This window comes from Perca fluviatilis, chromosome 18 (assembly GCF_010015445.1).
Source record: "Perca fluviatilis chromosome 18, GENO_Pfluv_1.0, whole genome shotgun sequence".
NCBI classification, from domain to species: Eukaryota; Metazoa; Chordata; class Actinopteri; order Perciformes; family Percidae; genus Perca; species Perca fluviatilis.
This window is the reverse complement of record NC_053129.1, coordinates 22,251,790-22,264,226: the sequence shown is the minus strand read 5'-3', so window position 1 is coordinate 22,264,226 and position 12,437 is coordinate 22,251,790. Positions and strand designations below refer to the sequence as shown.

At 40.4% G+C, this 12,437-nt stretch overlaps 1 protein-coding gene across 1 annotated transcript in view; it reads right to left on the bottom strand.

The window, feature by feature from the left end:
• Positions 1-5,630, bottom strand: part of LOC120546584 (prolyl endopeptidase) — a 12,151-nt gene extending 6,521 nt beyond the window's left edge. The window contains exons 1-11 of the mRNA XM_039781600.1: positions 5,426-5,630; positions 4,984-5,058; positions 4,442-4,575; positions 4,207-4,337; positions 3,670-3,879; positions 3,308-3,429; positions 3,075-3,180; positions 2,582-2,773; positions 1,218-1,415; positions 646-749; positions 1-111 (exon numbers count right to left, since the gene is read on the bottom strand). The exon at positions 1-111 is cut by the window's left edge and continues 121 nt beyond it. Coding sequence (XP_039637534.1) covers positions 1-111; positions 646-749; positions 1,218-1,415; positions 2,582-2,773; positions 3,075-3,180; positions 3,308-3,429; positions 3,670-3,879; positions 4,207-4,337; positions 4,442-4,575; positions 4,984-5,058; positions 5,426-5,563 — 1,521 coding nt within the window. The 5' untranslated portion in view covers positions 5,564-5,630. The remainder of the gene's footprint in view (positions 112-645; positions 750-1,217; positions 1,416-2,581; positions 2,774-3,074; positions 3,181-3,307; positions 3,430-3,669; positions 3,880-4,206; positions 4,338-4,441; positions 4,576-4,983; positions 5,059-5,425) is intronic.
• Positions 5,631-12,437: the final 6,807 nt, after the last annotated feature.

The following is a 12,437-nucleotide window of genomic DNA, read 5'->3' as shown; positions in this document are numbered from 1 at the left end:
GAAACCACCATAGCCGTATAGAAAACCTGGATGGGAGCCATCCAATTTGATGCCTTTCTTGTGAACGATAAACATGGGGATTTGAGTGCCATCCTTGGAGGGATAAAAGATCTGGCAAAGACACAGAGAAAGACACAACATCAGGGACACAAACAGGACTTGAAACAGAGCCAGGTAATAACAGAGAATGGGTATCTAAAGACACATGGGAGCAGTGAATATGGTATTCACGCAAACATCATATTTTTCAGTGTTTGTCCTGGTGCTAATAAGGGTTTGGCAGTGAAGCTAGACTTGAATCATCTGTCCTTGTGTCGGAGTCAGGTGAAAGGAGAGGACAAAGACTCTCGTATAAAAGTCTGTCCTCAGTGCCTTGCTTATTTTCACTTTTACAAGGTTATCTCTAGGGTCACTGTCCTCAGTAAGAATATAACAAATACATCTCACTCTGAGACAGTCAACTGCACACAGCTCAGCAGATTTTTCTCCTGACAACTTGGTTCGGCACATTCAGGCACAAACAGCAGCTACACAAGAGTTCTTCAGTTATCAGGAAAGAAAATGAAACGAAGGAGAAAAGAATCTTTTCTAGAAAATCATGGAAATACAATAGTGCACAGTGAAACACTGAAATGTTGTAGTTACCTGGGTGGTCTGGTAGTCCGAGGGGCTGAAGCCTTTGACAGTGACCTCTCTGAAGATGTGGGGCTGCAGCGGCTCCTTAGTCAGGTCGCAGTGGTAAATGATGGCTGAATGCCAAAAGAAGAAAATCATCTCATTTGTTCTTCAATCTTTAAATCACTTTGACGATATGAGGGGAAATTTATTTTTCTGTAGCACATTTATTTCATCCTTATACAGGGGCCAGTTTCAATATGAATATACTAAATGCAACCCAGAAATTAAACCAAATGTACTAAGCACTGCAGCAGGACACAATAAAACAAATTACTAAGCACACTGAATCCCACTGGCTTTACAGTTTGTGTCAAATGTCACAATCACGTTATGCAGCATTGTTAGGAGTTTTTTCTTTTGCTTTTTCATTCCCTCATACCATGTGCATTTTGCAGCACCTGATGACTAAACCCTTTAAACCAAAATGATTTTCTATAGCAACAGAAGTGACATAGCATTCACAACTACTACACAAACTGACCGGTTGTGATAATCAAAAAAATAAACACAATACAAGTTTGTATTTAGTGTTTCCGTACCTGGGGAGAGGAAGGAGGTGAAATAGTAGAAGATCTCGGAGTCCCTCTTCCGTCCTGTGAAACCCACCACGGAGCCCACGTCAAGAGGGAACGTCCTCAGCTCCTCCCCCGAGCTCAGACGGTACATTTTCAACACATTCTTCACGTCGTGGAGGAAACACACAAACAGGTAGCTGGAGTATGTACAGGTGGCAAACACTGCAGAGAGGAGACATGGCCAAGGAAAGTCAGCAGATCAGAAGTTGTGTATTTCTGGGGGGGAAATGTTTTAACAGCTATTCCTAGTATTTCTGGGGGGGGAAATGTTTTAACAGCTATTCCTAGTATTTTAATAGTACAGGTCACTAGGGCTGTAACAATTCCAAATTTTGCTGTGCAATTAATTGTCTCAGAAATAATTGCGATTGACAATATAATAGTCTCTTTCAGGCAAATTTAAAAAAGGTATTTATTTATTTATCACTTTTTTTTAAAACAAATTAAAGTTTTGAATAAATCCCAGGATAAATATTTTGGCTATATCACCGTTATTTGACCCATATAATGTAGTAACACAAATATCCAGCCTATGAAGTAAACAACACCTCTTCATTATCATTAAACATACTACTATATATACACAACTGTATCCCCCCTGCCATTTTTGTTGCTATGAACGTGTATGGGGTCAAGTGCAACTAACAATTGACATAATAATAAAAGATATATAGTCCAACCAATTATAACCACTTATGTAATTACAATTTGGCATATCTAAACAAAATCAAAAATTACCAGTCACATGCCTCAAGACCTTAGCTAATTAGGGATCGACCGATATGGATTTTTTAGTGCCAATGCCGATTTTTTTTTTCATCAGCCTTAGCCGATGACCGATATGGCTGCTGATTTTCTTGAGCCGATATTTGGAGCAGATACTGCTTTTGCTCCCTCAATTTACATCATAAAAATGTAAACCCTGCCACACTGGATTTGTTTTCGGAATCTGCTTTGCCATTTCTTTAAAAATAATAAACAAAAACACAGATCAGTGTCACTTCTGCAATCATCTCACATTCATATGACCCAAATTATGTGTGCAATGTGCACCATATGGATGGGTACAGCGTCTCCAGCAACACAGAGCTGCCTGTGGACGCCTGTCTGTAAATAATGCCGGGAAAAAACTATCAGCAAACGCAGCAGCCGCGTACCAGCCAATGCTGATACACGTAAAATCGCAAATATCGGCCCGATATATCGGTCGGCCGATAAAATCGGTCTATCACTATAGCTAATGTATGCAATTAATTACGGTTAGACAAAGAAACCGATTATGTAAAACAAATAGACTATTATGTAACAACTGTGTTGCAGCAGCTCACCAATAACATCCTTGTCATGTTGAGGGATGAGCTCTTTCCAGTTGCTCTGAGCTGGAGAGGCAAAGTCGATGTTGATGAGGCGGTAACGCGGGGCATCCAGGTTGGTCTTGAATGTGAACAGCGTGCCCTCGTTGGTCACGTACTCATACTCGGCATCAAAGTTGTCGATCAGCTTCACCCATGGCAAAAGTCCTAAACGTAAAAGGAGTATTTTAGTTCAGTAATTAGATCACTGGGACTATAAAAAAAAAAAAAAAAAAAACACCAAATGGATTTTACAGCAATGTGACACACAAATGTCACAAAAAGGAATTAATTCCCATTTTTTTTGTGGATAGAAACAGACTATATAAAAAAATTAAATATGACACATAAAAAACTCAATCTTACAATAGTTACCAGCTAATGGTGAATACCAACTGAAAATGCTGAGATGAAAAACCAAAAAACACACGCATTACAGCAGGAACACAGCGCAACAAGTGTAACATACCTGTAATACCCTGAGGAGTGGTCTTAAGGTCACAATACCACAGTCGGTTGACCGGATCACAACCTTCCCTTATAGACAGCAGCACGTAGCGTCCATCGTCTGATACCTGCAATACACCTGCATTCACTAAACCATACCTTAATATGCACACATAACACAGGCATTCTTCTTAAGTCATTTGTTTTAGGAGAAGAAAGAAAAAAAACTAAAACAAAAAACACGTTCTGACATACCTCTGCTCCACCCATCCATTTGGGGTGGTCAGGAAATTCGGCGCACAGCACGTCCTCAGACTGCGGAGTCCCCAAAACATGGAAGTATAACTTCTGGTGGAGGTTGGTGGAGGTCTCAGTGCCTAGGAGACAAGCATTTTACTTTTAACATCGCCCCCTAGTGGTGACAAAAACAGAATTTGTCTGACGAGAGAGGTAAGGAGATGTGAAGTGGACATCAGACTAAACAAAGAAACAGATAAAAGTGTTGAGCTTGATCAATTAGCTAATATGTATTCTTTTTATTCTGAAGGATAGTTGTGGCAGCTACAGCAAAGTTTAGAATTTGAATATGCAGCTTAACACGGTCTTCTTGACCTCACCGTCACTCTTGCCCTCCTGCTCAGGGTAGGAGTTGTAGAAAAGTCCCTTCCCATCATGAGTCCAGGACATGCAGCTGAACTTGACTCGCTCCAGGTGGTCCTCCAGAGGCTTGGCGCCTTCAACCTGCAGGAAGTGGATCTCCACCCAGTCCGATCCACTGGCGCTGGTGCCATATGCCAGATACTCACCGTCCTCAGAGAATGCATAGCCTCAAAGTAATCGGAGGAAGAGAAAAGGAACGTTAACAAAGACATCAGGACTCAGTTAACATTCTCTATTTAGCTGTCAATGTGGATGCTATAAATAGCAGGCTATTTCTAGACATGAAGACATCACAGATTCAAAATTCAGTCTTTTTTTTTTTTTTACCATATCAAGAAACTATTCTGTAAAATCTGTTCAAGTGCATTCGGCAAAGGCATTGCAACAAAATGCAAGAATTACAATGAAATGCATACTGTAAATATATAATGTAATACAATTACTATTGAGTGCAATATCTATATGAACAGAAATATACAGTGCTTTGTTGATACCTCGCAGGGCAACAGTCCCATCATCAGAAAATGTGTTTGGATCCAAGAAGACTGTGGGCTCAGCATCCAGGCTCTCCTGCACGTACATCACACTCTGGTTTTGGAGGCCTGTGTTGTAGAAGTGAAAGTACCTGAAAAGGAGGAAAGGAATGTTAAGTTGCAAAAGGATCTTGACAGATGTGTGCTCCACAGATGTGTTATTGAAGTGCTAAAACATGATTGTGTTGTGGCTCACCTATTCCCCCTCTTGAAGGGACAGCTATACTTGGGGTAGTCATACAGCTCAGTCATGCGCTCCTTGAACAGGTCTCGCACCTCACAGCGCTCTAAAAACGGCAATGTCAGCTGGTTCTGAGAGCTGACAAAAGCCTGGTGGAAAAAGACAACACACAGAGGTTTTTCACATCAATGTATTATAATCTCTGCAGCCAGTTCCGAGAAGCAGATGTACTGATTGATCTGAATACCTCTGCTGAGTAACAATTGCTTTTACATCACGTTCCAGTCCAAGCGGGTTCCAGGTTTTACTCAGCAAAGTTATCCAGATCACTCAGTCAACCGGCGTCTAGTGAAAACTTAACACTGGTGGATATGAGTGTTTTTTTATGTAATCAGATAACACAACCAGCACCAATATTTTGTTAACAGAATGGCAAAAGTGACTTGTGCCAATAAGGGATCAAGAAAATATCAGTGCAGAAATAGTAGTAAAAAAATCATGTGTGTCTTCAGTCTGTAACAAACTGACATTCTACCTAAATATGGAATGAGGATTACCTGTGTCTTTTCACTGTCCGGGTCCTCCAGCCAGCTGTATGGGTCTGGTACTTTGGAGCCATGATAGCTATCCACCTGAGACAGGTGAAACAGTAATGACAGCGGTTAAAATCTGAACTAGCTAGCTAGGTGCGGCAAAAACGACAGACTTCTGCTACCAAGCTGGCGCGTTCAGGTTGGTTAGCAATGTTAGCCAAACAGTAAAGTAAATATTAGATACAAATAAGCTTAATATGAAGACATGTACATGTAGTAAGTGACGGCTAACGGGGAACAGCTGCCCATACATTTGTCAACAAAGTCAGTCTGGGTTTTCAGGGCAAGCTAAGCTAACTAGCATGCTAACAAAGCAGGCGCTTACTTCAATGAATGAAAAAGCATGATGATTAAGCATCCCGGCTTATTAGCACGCTAGGTTAGTTAGCTAGCCACATTTACTTACAACTGCATCGTCACGGTAAGCCTGTGGATACTGAAAAGCCATTTTGGAGGTCAGTTTTCGGGAATTGCGTAAGAAAAAAAGTTGCCCCAGAGACTGAAATAATGGTTTAGAAATGACCCTCTGGATCCTGTAAAACATCAACTAATGCACTGAAGCGTTTGACAGGAAAAGATGCCCTGCTTACACACAGCCAACAAGCACTTTGAAGACAATACCGCTGGTTGCTGGGGCATCAGCCCAAATGTTATTGCGCCCTCTACTGACAACAAACGAGAACAGCACTCACAGAAGAATGGCTGAATATAGGGCTGAATAATGCCAAAGTTGGCTAAGCTTATAAACTATGTGTGGAGCACTGTAAGGCTATAACATTAAACTCATTTAGCATTCTCCAGTTAATATACATACAGGCTTGTTGTATGTGCCACACATTTTATTTTCCTATGAATAAAATGATAAATAAATGAGATTGTGACTAATTGACACATGGTGTTTAGGGGGAGAGAGATGGGGGATGACACGCAGAAAAGGGCAGCAGGTCAGATTTGAACCATGCGCCGCAGCAGGATTCAGCCAACATGGGGCAAACACTCTTACTGGGTGAGCTAGAGGCCGCCCCGAGCAGTTTACATACAGTTGCACACAGGATATCTTGCTATTTCAGTTAATTCAAGCCAACCTTTCTAAAAGCACTTTTGGAAAACTGCTGTGGCAAATTCAAAAGTAAATCTTCCAAAAAGCTTATAGGCCTACACTGTATGTAAATTCAAAAGTACGGTTCAGAGGTTCAGTATCACCCCTCAAACAGTTGACGGATTACCTAGTGGTGTTGCTTTGGAAATGTTTCAGTGATATATTGTTAGCCAATATTTTATAGTAGCCTAGTAGCTATAGTAGCCTACCTATTTATAGTTTGATTTAAAACAAAGTTGGTATAAGTAAGTAAAGCTCAGAATTACACTTGACCGTTTTTTTATTCATTCTACTTTCAGATCAGAAAATAAATATACAGTCAAAAAGCTCAGTTGTATCCCCACCTCACTGTTGATGCTGTGAATATAAACGGTGGACACTCAACTGCTTAAAAGTGCACACTAGTTAATAATTATAGAAATGGGAGTAAAGCTCTAGAAAGTGGCCCTATTTATTTCCCAAAAAATCCTTATGCAGAGAAAATAGCGAAGTTGTAAAAAGTGACATTGCACCTTTAGTTAAAGGTTATCTAAGTCCACCAGGAATCACCACTCTTATCTAGTGACAGAAGAGGATAGGGGTCAACCCTCGACTCTTCTTTCTTTCTGCTCATCATCCTCCCCTCCCTTCCTTCCTCTCTTTACTTAATCAATCAATCCTGATTTGAACATCATTATCACTGGCGCCTACTCTTACACAATGACTGATAGCATGAGACAAGGCACGCTCAGGTAGCACGTTACTTGAGGAAATGAGTGGATTTGCTGAAGTGAATGGTTATTTTTAAGTGATGAATTTCTCCAATAATGAACATCTGGGATATTTAGTTGTATTTGGTTTATTAATGCAAACATAAGCATTAATAAACCAAATATACATATGTTTCCAGCCAGTCTTTATTATTGATTTGTTACATACAGAGGCCATCCATTTGAACGTGTTGTGTTAATCCTCCATGACACCACATTGTGACTGTAAGTCATTCTACAGCTATGCAGATAAGAGCCTTGGGACAGGTTTAATTACACAGTCGAAAAGGAAACGCATTGTTTGGATACCACTGCTGATCATAGTTAGATGTCTTCTGGGAGATTCCAAAGAAAAGTGTTGTTACTTTCAGATTCAGCTTGATGCTTGTCAGAGCTATCATGCTGCTGAGCCAGATTCTCAACTCATGGGTGAAAGCACAGTAAAAGTGGAGAATGAATGAACGGAGCTGAGTGCAGGTGGAGGGAAAAACAAGTTGTTTTTTTCTTCGTGAAGAAAATGTAGTTGTTGGTGTGTCACATGTGGTGTTATTGCTTATCTCAACTCAATATATTCTCCCTCTGCCTCAGGGAAAGAGAGATTTTGGTCTCTTCTGATGGACATTTGGTATCGTAAATGTTTGTAGGTGGATGTTTGGGTCAAAGGATGGTCTCTGTCCCCCCTTCCCCCCCAGCTCCATTCTTCTTCCCTTCCTTAAGCCGGAGTCAGGAATACCCCTCTATGCAATGGGGATCTCTTCCTGTTTGCCTATGTCAGGCTCAGATATGGGTCAGATTACTATTGTCCTCTGACGCCTCTGTTTCCCTAACAAACCAGGGGAGAGAAAAACACTGACAGTTTGAATGAGCGTGTTTGTGTTTGCATTGAAATATGGACTTTTCATTCTCATAGAGTGGGTGGGTTTATGCATTTGTGTGTTTTAGGCTACACAGAGTTGGGCTGGGAAGTGGCCATGCATGAATTAAACCTTCTTGTCGCCCTGTTTTCCATCATTGTCCAGAGTCAACAGTGATTTGTCCCGCGTAGTCGGAAGCACCTGTCTCTGTTGCGGTGGACAAAGGAGCATGACCACCTGTTGGGTTTCACTGCATAAGGTTACCGCAAGGTTAACTCATTCATAAATCTCTATGGCTTTACTCTGAGCGGCTTCTGTGAAGCAGTGCATTTTGTTAAAGGTGTATAAACCAGGAAGGAAGCTATTGATCGTGTCAATCGATCGAGATGATTAGACATTAACATTACAATTCTAACATCATGAAACTGGATAAACTGGTACCAAGCTGCACAAAGAAATTCTTTCTTGTGAACCCACATACGTTCACCTTGTCAGATCATATTTGGAGGAAAAACCCTGATAAGATGCCAGCTTCTTTTGATATCAATCAGACTTTTGCAACACATAGGCTTTAATACCTTCACTTCTGGTTTGACTGTTCAGACTCACAAAGGACTCTGGTTCTGTTCCTTCAAATGTAAAACCAACAAATGCACTTCAAAAACATTATTTTTTACACTTACTATTTACTTCATGTCATATGTATACAAGTATATATGCTAAACATGATACATTATAGATGCTAAACATCAGCATGTTAGTATTATGAGCATGTTAGCTGGTTGTAGATTTTTACGAGATTTTATTTTAGAGTTTTTCCTTATCTGAATCCAAGATCAGAGAATAGATGTTGTATGTTGTAGAGATTGTAAAGAGACAATTTTTTTATTTTTTTTATTTTGGGCATTAAAAATATACTTGATATTATTATAACATGCTCTCCTTCTGTCCTATATATGTGGCTTACTAACAAGGAGATCTATTTTTATTTATGGAACATTTTGACTGGACAAAATTATTATTATTTTTGTTCATAACAGCAGAGATATTGGGTTGCATATAATGTGGACACTAGCCTGCTCAGTGCAGGTAAATTTCTTATAATAATATATAATGGGTTCTATCGCCTTTTTTTTTCATCACAAAAGCCATGTGCAATAAGGGATGTCCATGTTCCTTTTATGATATCTCACCAGCTACAATCTACTGTCACAGTCAAGTCACAGTCCTCGAACTTAATAATAGTAGTGCAAAGGGATCCCAACGCGACAAAACAATACACAAGTAATAATAAGGACGCCTTTAAATACAGAGATCAGAGGGGACAGCTTCCTGCCCGTTTCTCTCATTCGGCTGTCATTAGCAGGGGCCAGGATAACAGTCTCTGCTCTGTCCTGTGTGTGATGTGGTGGAGGGTCAGTCCAACCTGCCCCCTCAGATGTCCTCAGACAACAGGATGTTATTGAGGATCCAGTGAGGGAAATTACAGCACGCACGTAAGACGGATGTGATCGGTGCACAAATTATAGGAAAGGCTAACTGCATTTGTCATCATGCATATACTCACTATGGCTCACAAAGGTAAAGCTGGTTGAAGTTTGAGGCTGTGTCAGTTTCATTGATGCCCCGGATAAAGGCAAAATACAGTGACTAACAGGGCTGCACGATATGACCTAAAATCTAAATCACAATTAATTACACATTTTACCTCGATAATGACAAATGAACGATAATTAAATTTTTTTGTGATGTTTTTTTTGTCCCCATAGTTCATTGAGAAGTTTGTACTGTATATATGATCAAATATCTAAGGTGAGATATTTTTTCTAATTCAAAAGTGCTTATTTTTGGTTATTTTAAAATAAGGAAACACACAAAGCGGCAACTATTATGGCTAGTTATTGAAAATGTATACAAATTTAAATGAAAGCACACATTGCTTGAAATAAAAATGTCTTGTGAAAAAAGTCACATTTTAGTTTTATAAAAATTATCGAAATTATCGTCATGGGAAAAATACGTCGATAACAGCTTCAGAATTTCGATGTTGATTGAGTTGATCGTTGACAAAAGAACAACGATCAATTTTGATTTGAACTGTGCCAACAAGTCCAATGTTGTCCAGTGGTGACTACATTTCTGTCGGTGGCCACATCTAATAACGTTCTGTCAGTTTCTATTCAGACGTTCAGTCATGAGTTCTTTCAACAACAAAAAGCATATAATAAGAGCGACAATAAGACAGAGTCAATCACCCTGAGGAGAAGGGAAGTTTGTCATTGTTTGTAGTGATCATGTTGAAAAGGGAAAGAGTGCACTCAGGTTACCCAAAGCCAACTTGGTGAAAGAGGTGAGGATAAAAGGACAGTTTTACAAAAACACAATTTTCAGGTGTAGAACCTCTTTCATTGCTTTGCATGCACCCTGGAAAATGTATACTGATGGCAAACCATCGGTAATTCCAGTGCAAAAAGCCAATGTCATTGTCTGAAAATAGATCTTTATCTTTCAATCAAAGAAATCCTTGTCAAACTTGTCAGGGCACCTTTTCCCACTACACTCCCATCTCAAGTCTTGCCAAAGCTCATTTCTGGACAAAGATTCTCACCTCAGACATCTGAAGAGACTTTCTTGCCTTAATTAGTTAGCGAGCTAAGTGGTAGAACAAAGCTGAGATCTAATGACACATGGTTTGTAATCAGTCTGCACTGACCGGAGTAACAGGGCTTAAAAACATTTCCCCCTTGTCATTACACCACCAATGTGTGTCCATCATCTCTACACATCTCCTCTCTTCATGTCTTTTTCTCCGTTGAGTCTTTGAACCTCACCTGCTTTGTTTTCTGGGTTTGTCAAAAAAAGAACAGGAGGAGGGTAAATTAACGTATCGCTTGCGTGCAGACAGATATTACCCTTTTAAAAGCAAAACAAATATGTGTGTGTGTGTGTGTGTATGCCCTGTAATTTTACTGTTGACATGTGCACTTACAGTGGGGATCTAGGACCCTGGTAATGACTGGGGCAGGTAACACTGGAGACAGGTGGAGGACAGTGCTGTCTGACTGGTCCTGAAATAAGAGAGAGTGTGCGTGTGTGCGTGAGTGTCAGACACAGACTCAGACGTGCAGACAGACACAGTGGCACCTGGTGATGTCATTGATGTTGTCACTGAGTGGTAGTAAAGTTCCCCTTTTATAAAGGACGCCATTCATAGGCAGTCGACTCAAACCATTTAAACACACTGTATTGTACTCTTATTGTGCTCTTGCTCAATGAGAGAATTTACAATATGGCACGAGGCTCTCGTCAACAGACCATAAATGCAACGCCTATATATTAAAGGAATAGTTTGGGACATTTTGGGAAATATGCTAATTAATTTTTTTTTTCAGTTAGACTCTCATATTTGTCCATTAAATATAAAGCTGCAGCCAGTAGGCAGCTATCTAAAGCCGCATACAAATGATACGCAATTAGCTCTCTGCGCACCTTTAGGTAGGGCGCAGAGCAAAGCGGAGCGCAGGTATTCATCATCAAGGGTGACAAGGAAGCTATTTCCCATTGCTAGGTAACGATATGCTGTTATCTCATTGGTTGCACTTTCGAAAGGTCAGCCACAACTAGGTCAAAGTTGAAATAATTTGAACTTTGAGTGCAGCGCAAAGGAGAAAATCCAAGCGGTGTGTGACGCCAGGGCTAGCGCAGTGCATAGTTGGGCGCCACCGCCCTCCAATAGGAAATCAACGGAACGGCTGGCGCAAAGCGGCTTTGCCACCCTTCATGTGTAGGCAGCTTTAGTTCAGCATAAAGACTGGACCTTTTGACAGAGCCCTGGCAGCTGTATCCCATTTTCAGACTATATGCTAAGCTAATTGTCTGCTGGCTGTAGCTTCTCAGATATGAGAGTGGGAGCAATCTTCTCATCAAACTTGGCAAGAAACCAATTAAACATATTTCCTTCAAGCGTAGGTCATAGAGGGAACTTCAAACATGTTTTTTCAGTGACAACTCTTAACTCTCATAAAGACTGATACAGCGATACTGCTTTTATGAACAGGTTTCACTTAATTCCTTCTTTGAAAAGGTTTATTTAAAGAACACAAAGAAACAATAATCCAGGTGATCCGTGTCTGTAACAATTACAACAGTGTTAGAGATCCGTGACACTCACATAAGACAGAGATCGAGTCACACAGTAAGGAATGTGAATGCATGAATATGCATATACGCAATATTGCATCAGCTCATATAGGGGTCACAGTCAGTCTTTCTGTGTCTTTATTTGGAATATCAGGCCCATGACTCCTCATTGGAGAATGTGTGTGTGTGTGTGTGTGTGTGTGTATGTGTGAGAGAGAGAGAGAGAGAGAGAGAGAGAGAGAGAGAGAGAGAGAGAGAGAGAGAAAAAGAAAAAACTCTACCCCGTGCCACAGTGTGACAGCATGGATCAGGTTTACCTCTGTTTGTTCAGTGGCCATCCAGAAATATGGCAGGAATCTGAGAACAGCAAGCTACCAAGGCTGACTGAGCTGAATCTGCAAGCTTCTCCTGAGAGACAAATGGACAGAGGGACAGACAACCAAACACACACATCTTCAATGAAAGAAATGTGTTAAATTCTACAGTGTATGTCACCATTTCTTGTAATGTCATCAAATGTAATAGTCGCAATTTATTTTTTCAGTTGGGTGAAACGTCTTAAGTTCTGCAGGACGT